This window comes from Boleophthalmus pectinirostris, unplaced genomic scaffold (assembly GCF_026225935.1).
Source record: "Boleophthalmus pectinirostris isolate CB_2022bp ecotype Guang Dong unplaced genomic scaffold, ASM2622593v1 HiC_scaffold_1, whole genome shotgun sequence".
NCBI classification, from domain to species: Eukaryota; Metazoa; Chordata; class Actinopteri; order Gobiiformes; family Gobiidae; genus Boleophthalmus; species Boleophthalmus pectinirostris.
The window spans coordinates 385,973-407,493 of record NW_026570970.1 but is presented as its reverse complement, the minus strand read 5'-3'; the positions used below and the strand labels follow the sequence as shown (position 1 = coordinate 407,493).

Here is a 21,521-nt window from a genome sequence, read left to right as displayed (position 1 = left end):
CAGGACATCTGTTCCTGCCAAAATCTGGGACAGTCGCACCTTCTTGTTCATCTCCTCCTTCTCCTTGGCTTTCTCCAGTTCTTTGGGACTCAACTCTGGTTCTTTCTTCACATGGGCGACGCGCTCCACCCTCAGCGTGGCCTGGCAGCTGGCCGAGCCAGCGGAGTTGGTGGCGGTGACTCTGTAGATGCCAGAGTCTTCCGGCAGAGTGTCTCTGATGTGGAGGATGAAATAGTCCAACCCCTCGTGCACCACTTCGATGGAGGGTCCAAAGGCCAGCGGCATTCCGTCCTTCTCCCACTTCAGCGCTGGTTTTCCAGACACACGGATCTCAAAGCGCACGTTTTGGCCCTCGCGGCACTCCACGTTGGCGAGGAGGCGTTTGAACATGGGTCTGAGCGTGAGGTCGGCGGGTTTGGGCCTGGGCACCACGGTGAGACGAGCTTTGCAGCTGTCGTCTCCGTATCTGTTGCGAGCCACGACGCTGTACTCGGCATCGTCCTCCTCCTCCAGGCCATGGATGATGAGCTGATACAGGCCTTTGTCGCTGATGAAAGTGTATTTCTTATCGTCCTGTCCTGGGATCAGCTTCTGCCCAGATTTGTGCCAGATGACACGGGGCTCCGGGTGCACGGTGATGGTGACGCCGAAGCGCACGTCTTCGCCGAGGTAGGCGGTCTTATTGACGAGCGGCAGTGTGAACTCTGGCGGTTTCTGCAACAGACGCGCCGTGTCCACGCGGCGTTTCGTCCTCTTCACAACCCTGGTGATGAAGAAGTCCCGGTAGGAGCGCACGCCGTTGATGAAGAGCTCGGCGTAGGCGCTGTCCTCTCCGTATTCATTCACCACTTTGCAGCGGTACGTGCCGTCGTCGGCGCGAGTGGCTTTGGTCAGGCTGAGCGTGGCCAGCCCGTCTTCGTACTCCATCACGTATTTGTCACTGGCCTCCAGCTGCCGCACGCCACAGTACCACGTCACCTCGGTGCTGCTGTCATAGTTCTCGATGTTGCAGATGAATTTGATGCTATCTCCGTCATTGCGACAGAGTGGGCGATCTGTCCGGCGAGCGGACCGTGCTCGAATGGCGCGATCTTCACTTTAGCCACGAAGACGCCACGCTGAGAGCGAATGGAGCCTCCGCTGGCAACGCGGGCGGCTGACACCACAGTGGACCACTCCTTTCGGACCATGGTCTGATAGTACCTCTTGTGGCGGCCAGTGGGGATGGCCCTGGTGCTCGTCTCCTCGGCGGGTCTGGTGAGCCAGGGGTGCGCCAGCGCCTCGGCGGCGGTCATACGGTGTTTGCGCTCTTTGGTCATGAGGCGGTCGGTGAAGTCCAGCGCGTCCACGCTCACCTGCTTGAAGCTTTCGTCGTCGTAGCTGTAGGCGGCGTTGGAGATATTGTCGATCATTTGTTGGTTGGTTTCGGCGATGAAAGGGTTCAGGCCACTCAGCAGGACGTATGCCAGGACACCGACGCTCCACATGTCTGTGACGGTGCTCACCATGTCGCTCTGGTGAATCTCGGGTGCCGCGTACTCTGCTGTGGTGTACTGGATCTTGATGATGTCGCCGGGGGTCAGGTGGCGGGACTGGCCGAGCTCGATGATCTTCACGTGGGAGCTGGTGCGAGTGGTGTAGATGATGTTCTCAGGGCGGATGTCAAAGTGACCGTAGTCTTCTCCGTGGAGGAACTGCAGGGCGGAGCACACCTGTCGGATGTAGCTCACGACCTCGCGCTCGTTCAGTTCAAAGTCGGCGCTGTAGAGGCGCTCGAACACGTCTCCTCCGGACAGGAAGTCGTAGATCAGGACCAGCTCCTCGGGGCTGTCGAAGGACTCGTGTAGCAGCAGGAAGTTGACGTGTTTGCAGAGGTTCAAAGTGGCGATCTCTTTCTTCACGATGGCTTGGTCGGCTCCTCTCACTTTCACAAACTTGGCCATGTAAGTTTTCTCAGAGCTCACAGAAACACAGCGATGTACGATTCCAAACTGGCCCCTGCCCAGCTCCTCAGCAATGCTGTACTTGTTGTGCAGGTTCTTGCCTTCAGAGTGAGGTGCTTTGCCTTTGGGCACGCGGTCGGAGTCATCCACCTCGCGGTCGTACAGCAGGACGCGGGACTTGTCCTCTTTGGTCATGACTGGACCGCTCGTCTCACTCGGGGCGCTCTGGCCAAACTTGTTTTCGGCGATGACTCTGAACTGGTAGCTGGTTCCTCCGAACAGGTTGATGACGGTGTAACGTGTGTCTCTGGACTGAGCCACACGCTCCCAGCGCTCTGCCGTGGTTGCGCACTTCTCAATGATGTAGCTGATGACTCTGCTGCCGCCGTCGTTGGCGGGGGCAACCCAGTTCAGGGTGACAGAGTCCCTGGACACGTCGCTGGCCTTAATGCCTCTGGGCGGGTCGGGCACATCAGCCACGTCCAGCTCCACCGTCTGCTGGTCGATGCCGAAGCGGTTCTTAGCACAGACGATGTAGAAGCCGGCGTCTTTCTTCTCGACGCCATTGGGGAAGACGAGAGACGTGAAGGAGCGTGTGACGATGACCTGGTAGTGCCCGTTGCTGTCGATCAGGTCTTGCCCCTTCTGCCAGGTGATGACAGGGTCAGGCTTTCCGCCGAACGGGATCTTGATGTTTACCACCTCGCCGCGTAGCGCCGGAATGGCCTCTTTGTCTTTGAGGTTCTTGGGCAAGTGGATCTTGGCGGGGATCTCCACGTCCAGAGACACTGTGGCGCAGATGGAGCCGCCCTGGTTGGTGGCTCTGATCTGGTACACAGTGGAGTCCTCCTCATCGGCCTCGGTGATAACCAGCTGGTGATAGCCGCCCTTGAACTCCTGGATTTTGATCTTCTTGCCATCGGAGTGGACCTCTTTGCCGCGGCGGAACCATTTGATGACGGGTTTGGGCTGGCCAGTGATCTTGCACACCAGTGTGGCATTACTCTTGTATTTCACACTCAGGTTCCTCAGCTCCTCCTTGAAGGCGGGCGCTCTGACATCCACTGGAGTGGTTGGGACGACAGGTGCTGTCTCCTCACTGTAGTCGCTGTGGCCGCCCAGGTTCTCGCACTTGACTCTGAAGACGTACTCCACGCCTTCGGTCAGGCGTTTGACGGAGAACACGGTCTGTTTGATCTCGTCTGTGGTCACGGCGGTCCACTCGGTCCAGTCCTTCTTGTCCTTCTTGTTCTTCTTCTCGAGGTGGTAGCACTTGATCTTGGAGCCGCCGTCGCTGAGCGGAGGTTTCCACGACACAACACAGGATGTGTTTGTGATGCCGGAGACAACGGGAGACAGAGGAGGAGACGGTCTCTCTGCAAAGAGACAGAGAAGATCCCTGGTTGAGTCTTGGTTGAGTCTTGGTTGAGTCTTGGTTGAGTCTTGGTTGAGTCCTGTTTGAGTCCTGTTTGAGTCCTGGTTTAGTCCTGGTTTAGTCCTGGTTCAGACCCACTCACCGAGCTGGCTCTTGATGAGGATGGGTGCGGTGAGCTCCAGTGGTTCACTGTTGCCGTGTTCTGGGCGTAGACCCTGAAGAAGTACCCGGCGCTCTCCACCAGGTTGGGGACCCTGCAGCTGGTGCCGTTGACGGAGGAGGAGACGAGCTCCCACGTCGCCCCCTCCTTGTCCTCGCGCTTCTCCACAATGTAGTTTGTGATCATGCAGCCGCCATCGTCCACCGGCGCCTTCCAACTGATGATCACAGAGTTCTTCAGGAGCGCGTCCAGGCGGATCGGGCCCTGAGGAACATCCGGTTTGTCTGGAACCACAAGACGACAAGTTACAGACAGATATTTAACTTATGTGGGGTACTAAATTGGGGTATTTAAGTTCTGTGGGGTACTAAAGTTGAGTATTTGACATTGTTTTGCTTCAGTTTCGGTGGCAGTCGTCGCGGTCGGTGTAAACGCGGCGGTCTCTGGACTCACCGTAGATGTCCACGTTGAAGGCGGTGTCGGTGCGTCCGAAGTGGTTGTGCAGGCGGATGCGGTATTTGCCGCCGTGCACGCGGCGCTGGACGTTCTTGATGACCAGGTGGGTGTAGTGCTCCGTGGTCTCGATGCTGATGTCGTCCGTGGGCTCCAGCGTCTTGGCACCGTGCAGCCACATGATCTTGGGCTCGGGGCGGCCGATGTAAACGGCGTGGATCCTCAGCGTCGTGCCCAGGCCGGCGTGGTACGTTTCCCGCAGCGGGTAGTCGGGATGGAAGCGCGGCGCAGCCTCCAGGACCAGGACGCCCGTGGTCTCCGCCTCGCCGGCCTCGTTGGTGGCCTTGCAGGTGTACTCGCCCTCGTCCTCCTGCTGGTCGGTCATGATGGACAGAGAGTGGTTGCGCCCATCGGAGCTCATCTCGTACTTGCGTGACTCGACCACCTCTTTGCCCGCATGGTACCACTTTATGTCGGGCACCGGGCGCCCAATGATCTGGCACTTCATGACCGCAGGCTGCCCCAGTTTGGCCGTCACCTCGTCCATCTCCTTCCTCAGGCTCGGCTTGTTCTCCACTGAGGACAGAACAAAACCTGTTTTAGTCCTGTTTTAGTCCTGGTTTAGACCTGGTTTAGACCTGGTTTAGACCTGGTTTAGACACAGTTTAGACACGGTTTAGTCTTGGTTTGGACTCACCCATGAGCTTGGTCTTGATGCAGGTGGCGGTCCTTCTGGGTCGGCTCATTCCGGTCTCGTTCTCGGCGAACACTCTGAACTCATACTCGGTGGCCTCGGCGAGTCCTGGCATCAGGAACTCCGCCTCCTTCAGCCGCTGCTTGTTGCACTTTTTCCACGAGCTCTCGATGGATTTACGATATTCCACCCAGTATCCGAGCACGGGCTTCCCGCCGTCGCACTCCGGCGCCGACCACCGCAAAGAAATGTAGTTATTAGTGACCGCCACCGTGTCGATCTCACCAGGCTGACTGGGTTTATCTGAGGAGAGGAAGAGGAGTGAGGAAGAGGAGTGAGGAGAGAGGAAGAGGAGTGAGGAGAGAGGAAGAGGAGAGAGGAAGAGGAGAGAGGAAGAGGAGTGAGAGAGAGGAGAGAGAGGAAGAGGAGAGAGGAGAGAGGAGAGAGGAAGAGGAGAGAGGAGAGAGAAGAGGAGGAGTGAGAGAAGAGAGGAAGAGGAGAGAGGAAGAGGAGTGAGGAAGAGGAGAGAGGAGTGAGGAGAGAGGAGGAGAGGAGAGAGGAAGAGGAGAGAGGAGAGAGAGAGAGGAGGAGAGAGGAGAGGAGAGGAGAGGAGGAGAGGAGAGAGGAGAGGAGAGAGAGGAGAGGAAGAGGAGAGGAGTGAGGAGAGAGGAAGAGGAGAGAGGAAGAGGAGAGAGGAGGAGAGAGGAAGAGGAGAGAGAGAGAGGAGAGAGGAAGAGGAGAGAGGAGAGAGAGAAGAGGAGAGGAGAGAGGAGAGAGGAAGAGGAGAGAGGAAGAGGAGTGAGGAGAGAGGAAGAGGAGAGAGGAAGAAGAGAGAGAGGAGAGAGGAAGAGGAGAGAGAGAGAGAGAGAGAGAGAGAGAGAGGAGAGAGGAGAGAGGAGTGAGGAGAGAGAGAGAGAAGGAGAGAGGAGAGAGGAGAGAGGAGAGGAGAGAGGAGAGAGGAAGAGAGAGAGAGAGGAGAGAGGAAGAGGAGAGAGAGGAGAGAGGAGAGAGGAGAGAGGAGAGGAGAGAGGAAGAGGAGAGAGGAAGAGGAGAGAGGAGAGGAGAGAGGAGAGAGAGGAGAGGAGGAGAGAGAGAGAGAGAGAGAGAGAGAGAGAGAGGAGAGAGGAGGAGAGGAGAGGGAGAGGAGAGAGGAGAGAGAAGAGAGAGAAGAGAGAGAGAAAGAGGAGATGAGGAGAGAGAGGAGAGAGAGAGAGAGGAGAGAGAGAGAGAGAGAGAAGAGAGAGAGAGAGAGAGAGAGAGAGAGAGAGAGAGAGGAGAGAGGAAGAGGAGAGAGGAGTGAGGAGAGAGGAAGAGGAGAGAGAGGACACCAGTTCTCACCAAATGGATCCTTGCAGGTGACCAGGTCGGAGGCGGGGCCTGGCTGGCTCTCGCCGATGTCGTTGACGGCGACGATCCTGAAGCTGTATTCGGCGTCGGCGGTCAGTCCGGACACGGTGAACATGGTGGACGTCACTTTGGCGCCGTGGCGACTCCAGGACTCGGCAGATGTTTCCTTAAACTCGATGAAGTATCCGATGATGGCCGAACCGCCGTCGTCTTTGGGGCGCGCCCAGGACAGAGCCACGGAGCTCTTGGTCACGTCCATGATCTCAGGAGGTGACGACGATGGCTCCGGAACACCTGTACACAGAGGTCAAAGGTCATTCTGAGGGTTTGGGGTTCAGTTGTGGTCCGACTCTGGTGACACTGCAGTATATCTGCCTGCAAGGGGCGCTCACTACACTCAAACTAATTTAACTGCACTGAGTTGTGTGTTGTATGTCGTGTGTGTTGTGTTTGTTGTGTTGTTGTCACTCACACAGTGGGGTCTTGGGCACCAGTGGCTGATCGGACTTAAGGGATCCGCTGATGCCGAAGGCGTTCTCGGCGGTGATCTTAAAGTGATATTCTGTTCCCTCTCTGAGTCCCTTCACCAGGAGGTGTGTGTCCGTCACCCGCGAGTCCACCGTGTACCAGGCGTTCCTCGCCGCCTCGCGGCGTTCCACGATATACCCGAGGACCTCGGAGCCGCCATCGTCGGCCGGGGGCTGCCAGCTCACCTTCACGCTGTTGGCCTGCACCTCGTCAAACACCAAGGGGCCCTGTGGAGCGCCGGGACGGCCGATCACCTTCACCTGCAGAAGAACAGCTCCGTGAGACCAAGACCGGGTTTAGACCGGGTTCAGAATGTGAGCTAGTCCTGGTCCAGCCCCAGTCCAGTCTCAGTCCATCCCCGGTCCAGCCCAGGTCTAGTTCCAGTTTCATACCTTGATCTGGGCCTTCTTCTTGCCCACGCGGTTCTCCAGGAGGAGGTTGTAGACGCCGCTGTCTCCGCGCTCCGCCCCTTTAATGACGAGCTCGCTGGCGTCTTCAGTGGAGGCGATCATGGCGGCCGCAGACACGGCGCCGCCGTCTTTGGACCACGAGCAGGACGGGCGCGGCTTTCCTCGGATGGGCACCGACAGACGTACCACGCCGCCCTGGCGAACCACGTACACGTCTTTGTACTTCAGCTCCAGCTCGAAGTCTGGGGCCTCTGTGAGGAGAAAGGAGAGGGTTAGGCACCCGCTTTCACAGTGCCAGGGTCAGCGGGCAGTGTCAGGGTCAGCGGGCAGTGCCAGGGTCAGCGGGCAGTGTCAGGGTCAGCGGGCAGTGCCAGGGTCAGCGGGCAGTGCCAGGGTCAGCTGCCAGGGTCAGCGGGCAGTGCCAGGGTCAGCGGGTCAGTGGGCAGTGCCAGGGGGAGGGGTCAGGTGGCACCAGTTACTTACCGAGCATCTCTGTGATCTTGACGATGCCGGGCACCTCGGCGGGCTCGCCGCAGCCGCCGGCATTACACGCCAGGACCCTGAAGTGGAACTCCTCGCCCTGGGGCATGTTGGTGAGCGTGTACTCGCAGATCAGCGATGGCGTCGTGTTGCACTTGGTCCAGGCCACACCTCCGGCCTTCTGCATCTCGATCAGGTACCCGTCCAAACGGGCGTCGCCCTCGTCATCCGGCGGGTTCCACGCCAGAGACACGGACGAGCTGGTGGTGTCTGTGACGCGAGGGTTCTGCGGGCATCCGGGCGGGTCTGAGGAGACAGAAATGAGTCAGATGCCCTCCCGTGTGTCAGATGCCCTCCCCGTGTGTCAGATGCCCTCCCCGTGTGTCAGATGCCCTCCCCGTGTGTCAGATGCCCTCCCTGTGTGTCAGATGCCCTCCCCGTGTGTCAGACTCACCGATGGGGTCTGTGGCGACGGCAGGCTTGGATGGCAGGCTGGGCTTGCCGGTGCCGCGGGCGTTGATGGCGGTGATGCGGTGCTCGTACTCCAGCCCTTCGGTGAGCTCGGTGGAGCGGTAGCGGGTCATGGTGATGGGGTTCTTGTTGGCGCGCACCCATCGGTCCGAGCGCACCTCCTTCCTCTCGATGATGTAACCCGACACCTCCAAACCGCCGTCCTCCACCGGCGCCTCCCACGCCACGGTCATGCCGTCACGAGACACGTCGAAGATGATGGGGCGGCCAGGCGGTCCGGGCACGTCTGCGGGAGGAGAGAGGGTCAGGGTCGGTGTTGGGGGTCAGGGTCGGGGTCAGCGCGGGTACTCACCGTTGAGGCTGCGGCAGGTGACCACCTCAGACTGCAGGTACTCCCCGGTGCCGTAGCGGTTGGTGGCGGCGGCTCTGAACACGTACTCGTCGCCCTCGATCAGGTTGGTGAAGCGGAAAGTGGGGCGGCTGACGGAGTCGCACACGGGCACCCAGCCCGGTCTGTGCGCGTCCCTCTGCTCCACCACGTACCCGCTGACAGGTGCGCCCCCGTCTCTGAGCGGAGGGTTCCAGCTGAGGACCACTGAGGTGGCGTCTACCTCGTCGAAATGCATGGGACCCTCGGGCGCGTCGGGTTTGGCTGTGGGCAAAGAGAGTGGTCAGTCTGTGCACCTGCCGACAGGACCTCACCGACCTGAGCTCAGGGGTCCCTTTGCTACAAGTCATTTTCCAGGACTTTTCCAGAACTTTTGAGTGATGCAAACACAAGATAGTCTTTTTTAAATAAACCAGTGTGTTACAGTACAGGTGCTCAGACCCTCAGACCCTCAAACCCTCAGGTCCTCAGGTCCTCAGGTCATCAGACCCTCAGACCCTCAGGTCCTCAGGTCTTCAGGTCCTCTCTCAGAAATCAGGGAACACTGACATAACACTAAATACTTCTATATACTTATACTTCTATCCAGGATATTTTTTCCTCATTTTCCATGTCTGGAAAACAGGTCAAGTATTCTCCAGGTTCTCCAGGTTCTCCAGGTTCTTCAGATTCTCCAGGACCCATGTGAACCCTACTGGGCCTGGTCTGGAGTTTCTGAGGTTCTCTGTTTCTGTAAATAAAAGTCTGTGGTTCCGGTGTTACTTACAGAGAACAATGATCTTGATCTTCTCGCTGATGGTGCCCACGGCGTTCCTCAGCTCTAGCGTGTACTCTCCGGAGTCGTCGATGGAGGTGTCTGCCATGGTGAGGCTGACGCTCTTGCCCGTGCCCTTTATTTTAATGCGGTCGGTGATTTTCAGGCGGTTATCGCCAAAGTACCAGGCGCTGACGGGCGGCGGGCGTCCAATGATCGGCAGCTCCAGCTCCAGCGTCTTTCCGGACAGAACGTTCACCACCTTCTGAGGCAACGTGGACAAGTCCACGGCCGGCATCACTGCAGGAGACAGACGACAGACTGGGTTAGTCTCGGTCCCGGTTTAGTCCTAGTCCTGGTTCAGTCCCGGTCTCACCTCTCTGCTCCTGGACGGTCACGGCGGTCACCAGCTCTCGGGCCTCGCTGGCTCCTCGGCTGTTGATGGCTCTGATCCTGAACAGGTACTGCTCCTTCTCGTTCAGTTTCTCCACCGTGTGCTCAAAGTCGGTGAGTTTCAGTGTCGCCACCTTCATCCACTTGTCTGTGCCAACCTTACAGGCCTCGATCAGGTACCCGGTGAGTCTGCTGCCGCCGTCGTGCTCCGGCTTCTCCCAGCCCAGGCTCACCGACGACTTAGTCACATCTGTCACCTAGAAGGACAAGGAACTGAGTTAGTCCTGGTTTAGTCCTGGTTTAGTCCCAGTTTAGATCTGGTCCTAGACTGTTGACATTTGTACCTCAAACTTGGCGGGCGTCATTGGCACGTCGCAGACCAGGATGACGTCGGGCGTCTCTCGGGGCTCGCCCACTCCGTAGATGTTCTGGCAGGACTCTGAAGTAGTAGAGCATTCCCTCCAGCAGGTTGTCGATGCGGTACGACGTCTTGCTGCACTTGGACGTGACGGTTTTGTACGCCCTCATGGACGCCTCCCGACGCTCGATCACGTAGTTATTGACAGGAGCGCCGCCGTCCACGGTCGGGGCGTCCCACGAGATGGTCGCACTGTCTTTGGTCAGATCCTTAATTTTGATTGGACCAGTGGGACCAGGCGTGTCTGCGGAGGAAGGAAGAGTCAGGAGGAGTAGTAGTAGTAGGTAGTAGTAGGTAGTAATAGGTAGTAGTAGTCCTAGGTGTTAAATCTTTCATTATTCCTCACCGTAGACTTTGACGAGGATGTTCACTTCCTGTTTGCCGGCGCTGTTCTCGGCGGTTAGCGTGTACTTCCCGGCGTCGTAGCGGTGGACTTTGTCGATGATGAGCTGCGTGGATGTGGCCGTGACCTCGATGAAGCCGCGGTTGTGCAGGTCCACGCCCGGTTTGCTCCAGGTGATGGCAGGTGTGGGGCGACCTGTCACGTTCACCTGCATCTTCAGGGAGCCGCCCGCCCTCAGGCAGACCGTCTTCTTCAGGTCGTCGTGCAGCTCGAAGTCTGGGGTTTCTGTGAGAGACCAGCAGGGGGCGTTAGAGAGATTATTGCAAAGAGAGATTGTTCCAAAAAATGTGACATAATTTCACAGGCCAATAATTTTGGTAATTAAAATGTTCACAGAATGTTTAGAAACAGATTAAAATATTAAATGTAATGTTTTATTGGCCTGTGAAATGCGACCCCTGTACATAAACATATAAAAATAAACACAAACGGTACGTACCCAGTCTCTCGATCGGCTCGGTCTCGGCGCACGAGTCGCTGAAGTCTCCGGTGCCGTTGATGTTGATGGCGGCGACTCTAAACACGTACTTCTTTCCGGCGGTGAGGCCGGTGACGGTGTGTTCTGTGGAGCGGATCGTCTTCTCGTGAGCTTTGGTCCATTCTTCAGCTCCAGACTCCTGCATCTCCAGGAGGTAGCCCATCACGTCTGCGCCGCCATCCTCCACGGGCCGAGCCCACGCCAGGCTGATGCTGTCGGCGTGAGTGTCCATGATGCGGGGGATGGACGGGGGAGCGGGCACACCTGCGGCACAGGTACAGGTAAATCTCACCTTCCTTTAGTCCTGCTTTAGTCCTGCTTTAGTCCTAGTTTAGTCCTAGTTTAGTCCAGTTTTAGTCCTGCTTTCGTCCTTGGCTGGGTTCTCACCTGTGGGCACCCTGCAGACGACGTAGAGCGACACCTCGCTGGCCTCGCTCTCCCCGGCCTTGTTGATGGCGGTGACTCTGAACTGGTAGATGTTTCCTTCAGTGAGGTTGCAGACTTTGAGGGTGGTGTCCGTGTGGTGCCCGTCGCGGTTCACTTTGACCCAGCGGGCGCTCTTCCTCTCCCGCCGCTCCACCAGGAAGTGCAGGATGGGGCTGCCTCCGTCAGACTCGGGTTTGAGCCACTCGATGGTGGCGAAGTCTTTGCCGGAGGCCAGGATCTCGGGCGGACCGGGCGGAGAGGGTACAGCTGCAGAGACGGGCACCACAGTTACTTACAGATCTCTGTTCTAATGTCACTTCTTGAGTTGTGTTTTCTTTCTTTCACACACGTTTAACGCACAAACCCTGCACATTTAGCATGAGTTCTTCTCTCAATCTGATTTTCAACTCCACACACCTTCACCAGAATCATGCAGATTAGTTCACTTCTTCACATAAGAGATTTAACTTTAAATAAAAATAATTTTTATTCTGAATAAAAATGCTTTAAAAAGACCATGTAAACCGTAAATATACCAAATACTCTATAAAAACTAAACTAAAACCAGGCATTTATTTGAGACCAGGCTGTAATCTGGGGCAGGCGATTCATTTCTTAATTCCCCGACTCCCAGACGTTAAGTGGAATTAAATAAAGATGATTTAACGAGTTTTCCATGTGAACCTCATTTCAGAATTATCATTTCCAGGTAAACTATATTTTAATTCCAAACTATTTAATTCAGAACAATTCATTCTGAATTTAAAAACATCCTGTAAACGTGGCCCTGGAGGAGTTTGGGGTACTCACTGAAAGTGTTGCGTGCGATCATCGGGGCGGACTGCAGGGGCACACCGGTGCCGTACTTGTTGACGCCTCTGACTCTGAACAGATACTCAGTGTTTTTGAAGAGGCCGCTGATGGCGCAGCACGTCTCTTTGCACTCGGCGTTCATGATGACCCAGTTCAGGCGGTTGGTGTCGCGGCGCTCCACCACGTAGTGCGCTACGTCGTCTCCGCCGTCCTCCAGCGGCGGCTTCCACGACAGGACGCACGACTCCTCCGTCACCTTCGAGATGTCGATGGAACCTTCACACACGCCCGGAGTGTCTGAGGGAGAGAGCGGAAGGTTAGACTCGTTTTGCCAAAACAGTCGCCATCGTTAAAGACGGGTCCATGTGGCCCTGCGGAGCGATACTGATATATATCGATACGTCTTTAAAACCCGAATGAAGCCGGAACATTTCTCTAAAGTGAAAGTAACTGTGGTGACTCAATCAGAACACTTCTTTAAACAGTCTGTGGGGCACCAAAAGTCCAGTTCTGTGGACTACAGAACCTATAGTCCGGTTCTGTAGGGGTGCATATAGTCTGGTTCTTTGTGGGTGCACATACTTTGTTTTTAGATCTGGGTTCAATAGTTTAGTTCTATAGTCCAGTTCTATAGTCCAATTTTGTTCTGTGTCTAGAGTCCGGTTCTATCAGGGTCCGGTTCTCCTGGAGGAGTGTGCGGGTCCATACCGAGCACTTTGACGTTGACCTCGGCAGTCTTGGTTCCGCTCACGTTCCTCACGGTCAAGACGTATTTGCCGGTGTCATCGCGGTCGCAGAACTTGATGACGGCCAGGGCCTTGGTGGGCGTGTAGGTCAGCTGGTACTTCTCGCACAGCTCCAGCTCACGGGTTCCTTTGGACCACGAGGCCTTGGGGTCCGGTCTGCCCCCGACCGCCGCGTCCAGAACCAGGTCCGACCCGGCACGGACAAACACGGTCTCAGACAGGAGCTTACTGTCCAACTGAGCTTTAGGAGGTTCTGCAGAGGAGAAGACGAGAACGAGAGGAGGAGGAAGAGACAAAAGTGTTAGAACCTTGAGCTGAATCATCAGAATCTGTCCCTTTCACCCCCTCTGCACCCCGTTGCCATCTCCCTTTTGCCCCCTTCTTTTGCCCCCTCTCTTTTGCCCCCTCTTACCGAAGTCGGTCTTGCACTGCACGGAGCCGGTGGACTCGGAGGGCAGACTGAAGACCTGGTTCTGGTTTTTGGCGATGACCCTGAACTCGTAGGGCTCGCCCTCGCCGAGCGCCGTCACAGTGAACGCGGTGTCCGTCACGTTGGTGTAGTTGCACTTGAGCCAGCGGCCTTCGCCCGTCACCGTGTACGGTTTCCTCTCCACGATGTACCCGCTGATGGGCGAACCGCCGTCGTTCAGAGGAGCGCCCCACTTCAGAGACACCGTGGTGCGCGTCACGTTCGTCACCTCGGGTTTGGTCGGAGGGTCTGGGGAGAGACGGGAGAGACGGGAGAGACGGGAGAGACAGGTGAGACAGGTGAGACAGGTGGTTCATAAGCTCTTGGTTTATTTGCTATATTATGTTTCGCCCAGAAGCCATTTTAGTTTCTCCAAAAGTTCCTCTGCCTTTGGAGCTAGACTAAACTCTGGTTTGGAGAAAGCTCAGTTCTTCAAATTCAGTTCTCAGAAAATGTTTTCTGGATGGTGCCGAAAACATCTTGATCACAAAAACAGTGATGACCACCTGAAACCTCCTCGACCTGTTCATGGTCCGGGTCAGCGCTCGGTCCCCCACGGGGTTAGGGTTCTGGCGTGTGTACTCACCCACAGGGTTCTGGGCCACGGCGCCCTTGCTGGCCTCACTGGCTTTGCTGAGGCCAGCGCTGTTCATGGCGTAGACTCTGAACTGGTACTCCAGCCCCTCGACCAGCTCCTCTGCCTTGTAGTAGCACTCGAAGCAGGGGATCTTGTTCTCGCGCACCCACAGGATGTTGTTCCTCTCTTTCTTCTCGATCCAGTAGCCCGTCACTTTGCTGCCGCCATCGTTGTACGGCTCCTCCCACTTCAGCGTCAAGGAGTTCGCCGTGACGTTGAACACGGTGGGGCGCGTGGGCGGGCCAGGCGGAGCTAAAACGAGAGAACACAAATTAGAACCTTCCCTTTAAAACCCTCCTCTAAACTTGGTTCAGATTTGGGTCCAACTCACTGAAGGGATGCTCGGCGACGATGGTCTCGGATTCAGTGGGTTTGCTGACACCGAAACGGTTTTCTGCCGACACTCTGAAGGTGTATTGCATGTACTTGGTGAGGTGGCCCACGTGGAGCGAGGTCCTCTTCACGCTGGAGTTGATGAGCTGCCAGGCCGTGGACCCAGACTCACGCTTCTCCACGATGTAGTTGGTGATGTCGGTGCCTCCATCGTCCTCGGGCGGCTCCCAGGCGATTACGCAGGACTCAGAGGTGATGGAGGAGATCTCGATAGGTCCGGTGGGCGGGCTGGGGCGGGCAGTCACGTTCACCTCCACAGAGAAGGTCTTGGTTCCAGCAGCGTTCTCCAGGGTGAGGTAGTACTTGCCTCCGTCGCCTCTCATGGCCTCCTTCACGGTGATGCTGGCGCGGTCCTTGGTGGTCTTGATGCTCACGCGGTCGGAGCTCTTGAGCCTCATGTCCTCCAGTTTCCAGGAGACTTTGGGGGCGGGGCGGCCGCTGATGGGCACTTCGATGGTGAAGGAGCTGCCGGAGCGGCAGGACACCAGTTGGTTGATGATCTCGCTGAGGTCAGCGGCAGGTTCAATGTGTGGTTCTTTAACCAGCACAGAGGCGATGGTCTCTTTGGGCAGACTGTAGCCCGCCTCGTTCTTGGCCTTCACCCTGAAGTCATACTGGTCGTTCTTGTTGAGTTTGTCCACGGTGTAGGTGAGGTTCTTAGTGTTTCCAACCACCACCCACTTGTCTCCTCCTTTGGGCCGGGCCTCGATGAGGTACCCCTGGATACGGCTGCCTCCATCGTGCTCCGGTTTAAGCCAGCCCAGCACCACGGTGGAGTCTGTGGTGTCCAGTACGTCCAGGCGTTTGGGCGCCGAGGGCTCGGCGGTGGCGATGACCGGCTCCGTGATCTCAAAGGGTTCGCCCAGGCCGTGTTGGTTCTCTGCCAGAACTCTGAAGAAGTAGGGCACTCCCTCCAACAGCTCGTCGATCTTCAGCTCGGGGACGACGGTCTTGGAGCCGGACTGAGTCCAGGTGCGTCGGCTGGCCTCGCGGCGTTCCACGATGTAATGGTGAATCCTTGCACCGCCGTCGCACACGGGCGCCTCCCACACCAGCGTGACGGACCCGCGGGACACGTCCTTAAACATGACGTTCTGAGGAGGTCCGGGCGTGTCCAGGACCTGAGGGGAGAGGGAGGAGTCATGAGTCACCTCATTCAACATAAACATTAAGTGTATCACTGAGCGCCCCCTGGTGGCCGTACCTTTACGGTGAACATGATGGCCTTGCTGCCGCTGCTGTTCTCCAGGGTTACAGTGTATTTTCCAGAATCGGTTCTGGAGCAGTTCTCGATGGACAGGGTGCTGTGCCCGTCTGTGGTCTGGACCTCTGTCATGGCGCCCAGCTCGCCCTCGTCTCTCGCCCACGAGGCGGCGGGCACAGGCTTTCCTCTGTAGTGCACGCCCAGGTACACGGAGCCGCCGGCCTTCACGATGTGCGTCTGTTTGAAGGTGGCGTCGATGTCCACCTGGGGCGCCGTCAGACGCTCCACTGCCTGCGCCGGCTCTGGTAACGTCAGATCCTCACCACGGCCAACGTGGTTAACCGCCGCCACACGGAACCTGCAGAGAGAGCGAGAGCGAGTGAGATGAGGTAAAGAGTGAGAGACAGAGTGAGTGAAAGAGTGAGAGAGCGGAAGAAAGATGTTCTGACCTGTACGACGCTCCGCTCTCCAGTCCGCTCACGGTGAAGTGTGTTTCTGGGATGAGCTCGGTCTCTTTCACTCGTTTCCACTCTTCTTCTTCTCCTTTGGCCATCTCCAGGATGTAGCCCAGAACCTCCATGCCGCCGTCGTCGGCTGGCCGGGTCCACTCCAGGCTAATGGAGGAGCTGGTGGTGTCGGACACGCACATGATGGACGGGGCACAGGGGATGTCTTTGGGTTCCGCCGCTTTAATTGCTATGGACACGTTACTGGGCGCGCCCACGCCGGCGTCGTTCACCGCCATCACACGGAACTCGTACTCCACGTCCTCAGTCAGACCGGTCACTTTGTGCGCACACTCTATGATTGGCTTTTTGGTGATTACTTTGTAGAAGCGCATCGTCTTCTTCTCGCGCTTCTCCAGGATGTAGTGCTGGATGGGGTTTCCTCCATCAGAGGATGGTGGGGTCCAGGAGAGGGTGATGCTCTCGCCGGTCACCTCAGTGGCGTCGGGAGTGCCAGGGCCATCGGGAGTGGCTGACAGAGAAAGGGGCAGGGACATTAAATCCATTCTAAACACTTTCAAATGTCTAAAATAAGTATGAGACTTACTGTACTGCATCTGTGCGATGACTGGGCTGGACTCCAGCGCCCGGCCCACACCAAACTTGTTGACGGCAGACACTCTGAACTGGTATTCGTTGGTCTTGATGAGTTTGGTGGCAGTGAAGGAGCAGCTGGTGCACTCGTCCGTCACCAGCGCCCATGAAATCTTTGCTGTCTCGCGCTTCTCGATGATGTAATGCGAAACCTCAGAGCAGCCGTCGTTCTCAGGAGGACCCCAGGACAGAGTGGCCTTCCCTTCAGAGATGTCTGAGAAGACGATGGGTCCAACCGGCTCGCCGGGAGTGTCTGCGGGAGAGAGAGGAGAGAGAGAGGGACTTAGACGCAGGCGGCAGGTGAGACACTCGTTTGTAGTTGGTGCTGTGCCCAGCGTGGACGGATACCTTGCACTTGGACCAAGATCTCCTCCCTTTTGGTGCCAGAGTTGTTGGTGGCCTCCACGGCGTACAGGCCGCGGTGAGAGCGGTCGGCGTCTCGGACGAACACCGTGCTGGAGCCTGAGACAGTGATGATGTCCATCATCTTCTTGGTGATCTCTACTCCGTCTCTGAACCACACAACTTTGGGCGTGGGGCGTCCGGTCACCGTCACCTTCAGGCGAATGTTATCGCCCGCCTTCACTGTGAGTCCCTCGAAGTACTCAGGACCGAACTCCAGATTTGGTGTAGCTGAGGATTAGAGAGTCAAAGGTCAGAGGGTCACTGTTCAGTGAAAGCTGGAGGTTAATATTTATCGTGTACTTAATCCTGTGTAATTTTTTAAATGTAATAAGGTGCTATTGAAGCAGTAAAGGGGACAGTGTATCACTTCTATGGCTGATTATTGGAGCGGTAGAGATTTGGGGTAGAGGGGTTAGTGTCAGGGGTTTGGTTTGAGTCAGGGTTTATTCTCACCGTTCTCGCTGCGTACGATGATCAGACCGGACGAGTTGGACGGTGGGCTGACCACCCCGATGGCGTTGCGGGCGATGACTCTGAACTCGTAGCGTTCGTTGGTGGCGAGGCCGGTGACGGTGTACTGGCAGTCGGTGCAGTCCGTCAGGTTGGCCTTAAACCAGCGTCCTTTGCCCTGGCGTTTCTCGATGGTGTAGCCCGTGATCTTGGAGCCGCCATCGCGTTTGGGCGCGTCCCACTTCAGAGACACGCTGTCGCTCGTGATGTCGGTGTAATCCGGCTGCCCAGGCGGGTCTGCCAGAAAAAAAGCCATTAAACCTTGTCTAAACCGGGTCTAAACCGGGACTGGACCGGGTCTAGACCAGGACTAAACCAGGATTAAAACACAACTAAGCCAGGTCTAAACCAGGACTAATCTGGTCCTTACCCACGGGGCTGACTGCCATCGTGGGTTTGCTCTCGTCGCTGGTGCGGCTCAGTCCGGCGTCGTTCTGGGCGTAAACTCTGAAGGAATACTCCAGCCCCTCGATGAGCTCCAGCACCCGGAACTCTGTCTCCCTCACCAGGACCGTGTTTACCTGCGACACAGAGGGTACAACCAGGCTCAAGGGGGCTAAACGGGGCTCAAGGGGGCTGATGGTAAGATACTATTGTAGCCACAGCTGCCCTGGGGCAGACTGATGGAAGCGCATCAGTCTGCCCCAGGGCAGCTGTGGTGACAATACTAGCTTACCATCCCCGGGTCTGGAGTGAGTGAATAATGCTCTGTAAAGCGTCTGTGTGACATGTCTGTGAAAAGCGCTAAATAAAATAAAGACTTACAAGACTTAAAAAGGGTTTAAAAGGGTCTAAATAGGAACTAAAGAGGGTCTAAAGAGGGTCTAATGGAGGCTAAAGGAGGCTAACAAGAGTCCCTCACCAGCACCATGTTCACCTGCAACACATAGAGGGCTGAACCGGGTCTAAACCAGGACTAAAGTGGGTTTAAATCAGGACTAAACCAGGACTAAAGTGGGTCTAAATCAGGACTAAACCAGGACTAGTCCAGGACCCTACAGCAGGTCTAAAGGGGGTGTGGTGGGGTCTGACCTTCTGCCACATGACGCTGTTGCTCTCCTTCTTCTCCACGTGGTAGCCCTGGATGGGCGTGCCGCCGTCGTACAGCGGCTTCTCCCACTGCAGGCTCATGCCGTCGTTGGTCACGTTGTAGACGAAGGGTTTTCCCGGAGGACCTGGAGGTCTGAACTGGTGTTTGGCCACGACCATCTGAGACAGCAGTGGCTCACTGACGCCGTAACGGTTCTCCGCACACACACGGAACTGATACTGCACCCCTTTGATGAGGTTAGGCACCTGGAGACAGAGAGACGAAGAACTCAGAGAAACAAGAAACAACAAGAAACAAACTCAGAGAAACAAAGTCAGAGAAACCACTTTAAAACTTGTTTAGTTAAAGACAGAGCGAGTCTTGAAAATAAGAGACTAAAACTGGGACTCAACCTGGACTAGACTGGGACTAAACTGGGTCTAAACCAGGACTAAAAAGGGATGAAGAGGGTTGAACAGGGTCCCGCACCAGCACGGTGTTCACCTGCAACAAAGAGGGTACAACCAGACTAAATGGGGGCTAAACAGGGAAAATAAGACTCCAAATACATTTCAGCGGGAGAAGAAACAACCAGAACATGGAGAAACATCTGTGGAGAACAGGTCTGAATTAAAACTACCTAAGAATCCGTCCGTACCTTGAAGCGTGTGTCGGTGACGGCGGAGCAGGCCATCTTCCACTCGTTCTTGGACGTGTCTCTCTTCTCCACGGAGTAGCAGGTGATCTCTCCGCCTCCGTCGTCATTGGGTTCCTCCCAGGAGATGGTGATGCTCTCCGCTCTGACCTCGTCCAGGTTGATGGGCCCCACGGGTTTGGAGGGCGGCCCCAGAGTCACCACGTGCAGGTGGAAGGACTTCCTGTTCACCTTGTTGTCCAGCGTGAGCGTGTACTTGCCTTCGTTGTCTTTGCGCACAGCTTTGATCATCAGCGTGGCCTTGTTCTCTGTGGTCTTGAAGCGGATCTGGTCGCTCTCCTTCAGGGGCAGGTTGTCTTTGAGCCAGATGACCGAAGGTTTGGGCTTGCCTCTGTACGGCAGCTCCACATGGACATTATGGCCCAGGCGGATGTTCAGCTGACCGCCGGGGTACTCGGACAGGTCTGCCTCTGGAGGGATGATGTAGTCCACCTGAAAGACACGGAGGTTCAGTGATACTTAAACACCACCCTGCTCACCTGCTCCACCTGCTGCCCTCAGGTAGAAGCTACAGGTCCATACAGGTCAGAATGACTTTAATTTAGTTGTTTTCTATGACAATAAAAATCTTGAAACTTAAGAAGCCGTTAATATTGTGTGTTAATATTGTGTAAGTTCAGACTCACCACTTTGATGGGCTGGGACATGGTGAAGTCTCCCTGTCCTTTCTCGTTTCGTGCGGCGACTCTGAACTGGACCTCCGAATGCTCCTTCAGCTTCTTCACCTCGAACTCACAGTGGCGGCTGGCTCCCCCGGCGGACCACTCCTCCTCTCCTTTAACGCGTTTCTCGATCACATAGTCGGAGATGATGCTGCCGCCGTCATAGTCTGGTTTGACCCACTGCAGTGTGACGGAGGTCTTGGAGGAGTCCTTCATGACCACGTCCTTCACAGGGCCTGGTGTTTCTGTGGCTTTCACCGGCTCGGCGGTCTCACACGGGTCACCCACGCCGTTCTCATTCTCAGCCAGGACTCTGAAGAAGAAGGAGGTCTTCTCGGACAGGTCCTCGATGGTGTAGGTGGTCTCCATGCACTTGCTGGTCACTGCGGAATAGCTGCGTTTGCTGGAGTCGCGCTTCTCCACGATGTAGTTGGTGATTTCGGCTCCTCCGTCAGACAGCGGCGGTTCCCAGCAGAGCGTGACCTTCCCTCTGGTCACGTCCTTCAGCACCAGGTTCTGACACTGGGCCGGACTGTCCTGGACCTTCACGGACAGCGTCAGGCTCTTGGGCTCGCCCACGCCGTTCTCGATCTTCACGTGATACTTTCCGGTGTCGTTACGGGTTACCTCCCGGAGCACCAGCGTGGAGGTGGTGTCCGTGTGATGGAACTCATATCTGGGGTCTTTGTCGATGCAGGTTTCGCCCAGAGACCAGGAGGCGGTGGGAGCGGGACGCCCCTTCATGGGCACAGACAGCTCCACGTCTTTACCGGCCTTCACCACGTAGTGCGTGCGCATGGCCACGTCAGTGTCCACCTGAGCCTCCTCTGTGGAGACCAGAGCCAGGGTCAGTCACAAAGCAAAAGGACCTCCAATTTAAAACTTATATCAGATTATTCATCTGGTTTTTAGATTTATGATCTACCTACTCATTCTGATATGTTTTCATTCTTGTCTAGAGGTTGTTTATTTTCAGAACTTGTCAGGTAAATTTATCTTGGTGCATGGACAGATAATTTCAGTTATTTTCTGATAGATTAAAGTGTGTAGATCTTACATTTTAGCCAAGTTTTTGCAGTGTGGTCAGGACCTAATACAGTCATAGATAAATATGGACACAGCTACGCTGCGAGGGGAGGGTTAGGGTAAGGTTCTGACAGGGTTCTGATGGGGTTCTAATAGGGTTTTAATGAGGTTCTAATAGGGTTAGGGGGTTCTAATGTAGTTTGGGGACCTCTCTTACCCAGGATGTCCTTGGCCTGCACTGGCTCGGTGAGTTCCAGAGGTTCTCCACGCCCAGCGCAGTTCACCGCAGACACTCTGAAGTAGTAGTCGGTGTCGGGCTTGAGGTCGTGGACGGTGAACTCTGTGGTCTTCACTTCGCCTTTGGACGTGACCATGGTCCAGTCCTCCTCGCCCACACGTTTCTCCACCATGTAGCTGAGAACCTCGCTGCCTCCGTCCCACTCGGGCTTGGACCAGCCCAGGGTGATGGAGGTCTTTGTGGAGTCCACCACCTTCAGCTTCACGGGCTCGTCTGGAGGGTCTGAGGGAGAGGGGACATGGCTCAACCGCTGGACAACACTTCACTTTTTTTTTTGGACTTTATGGTTTTATATTTTGTTTTAATGTTTGCTGTGATAAAGATAAAGATTGAACTCGTTTAAATGAGCGTGAAGAAGCTGAAAATTCAGATTCAGGTTTAAAGAAACATTA

General features: G+C 56.0%; 1 protein-coding gene across 1 annotated transcript in view; it reads right to left on the bottom strand.

Moving 5' to 3' along the window:
* LOC110165165 (titin-like) overlaps positions 1-21,521 on the bottom strand; it is a 243,161-nt gene that overhangs the window by 3,088 nt on the left and 218,552 nt on the right. Inside the window, 34 exon segments of the mRNA XM_055150484.1 lie at positions 1-1,040; positions 1,043-3,319; positions 3,461-3,517; positions 3,520-3,762; positions 3,932-4,507; positions 4,629-4,928; positions 5,964-6,266; positions 6,445-6,760; positions 6,893-7,161; positions 7,394-7,696; positions 7,845-8,147; positions 8,214-8,513; positions 9,016-9,303; positions 9,380-9,653; positions 9,741-9,825; positions 9,827-10,058; positions 10,161-10,442; positions 10,657-10,959; positions 11,083-11,388; positions 11,932-12,231; positions 12,643-12,933; positions 13,093-13,398; positions 13,736-14,038; positions 14,118-15,300; positions 15,384-15,741; positions 15,833-16,361; positions 16,437-16,736; positions 16,832-17,116; positions 17,342-17,635; positions 17,769-17,919; positions 18,431-18,694; positions 19,087-19,575; positions 19,770-20,632; positions 21,049-21,351. The exon segment at positions 1-1,040 is cut by the window's left edge and continues 2,000 nt beyond it. Coding sequence (XP_055006459.1) covers positions 1-1,040; positions 1,043-3,319; positions 3,461-3,517; positions 3,520-3,762; positions 3,932-4,507; positions 4,629-4,928; positions 5,964-6,266; positions 6,445-6,760; positions 6,893-7,161; positions 7,394-7,696; positions 7,845-8,147; positions 8,214-8,513; positions 9,016-9,303; positions 9,380-9,653; positions 9,741-9,825; positions 9,827-10,058; positions 10,161-10,442; positions 10,657-10,959; positions 11,083-11,388; positions 11,932-12,231; positions 12,643-12,933; positions 13,093-13,398; positions 13,736-14,038; positions 14,118-15,300; positions 15,384-15,741; positions 15,833-16,361; positions 16,437-16,736; positions 16,832-17,116; positions 17,342-17,635; positions 17,769-17,919; positions 18,431-18,694; positions 19,087-19,575; positions 19,770-20,632; positions 21,049-21,351 — 14,276 coding nt within the window.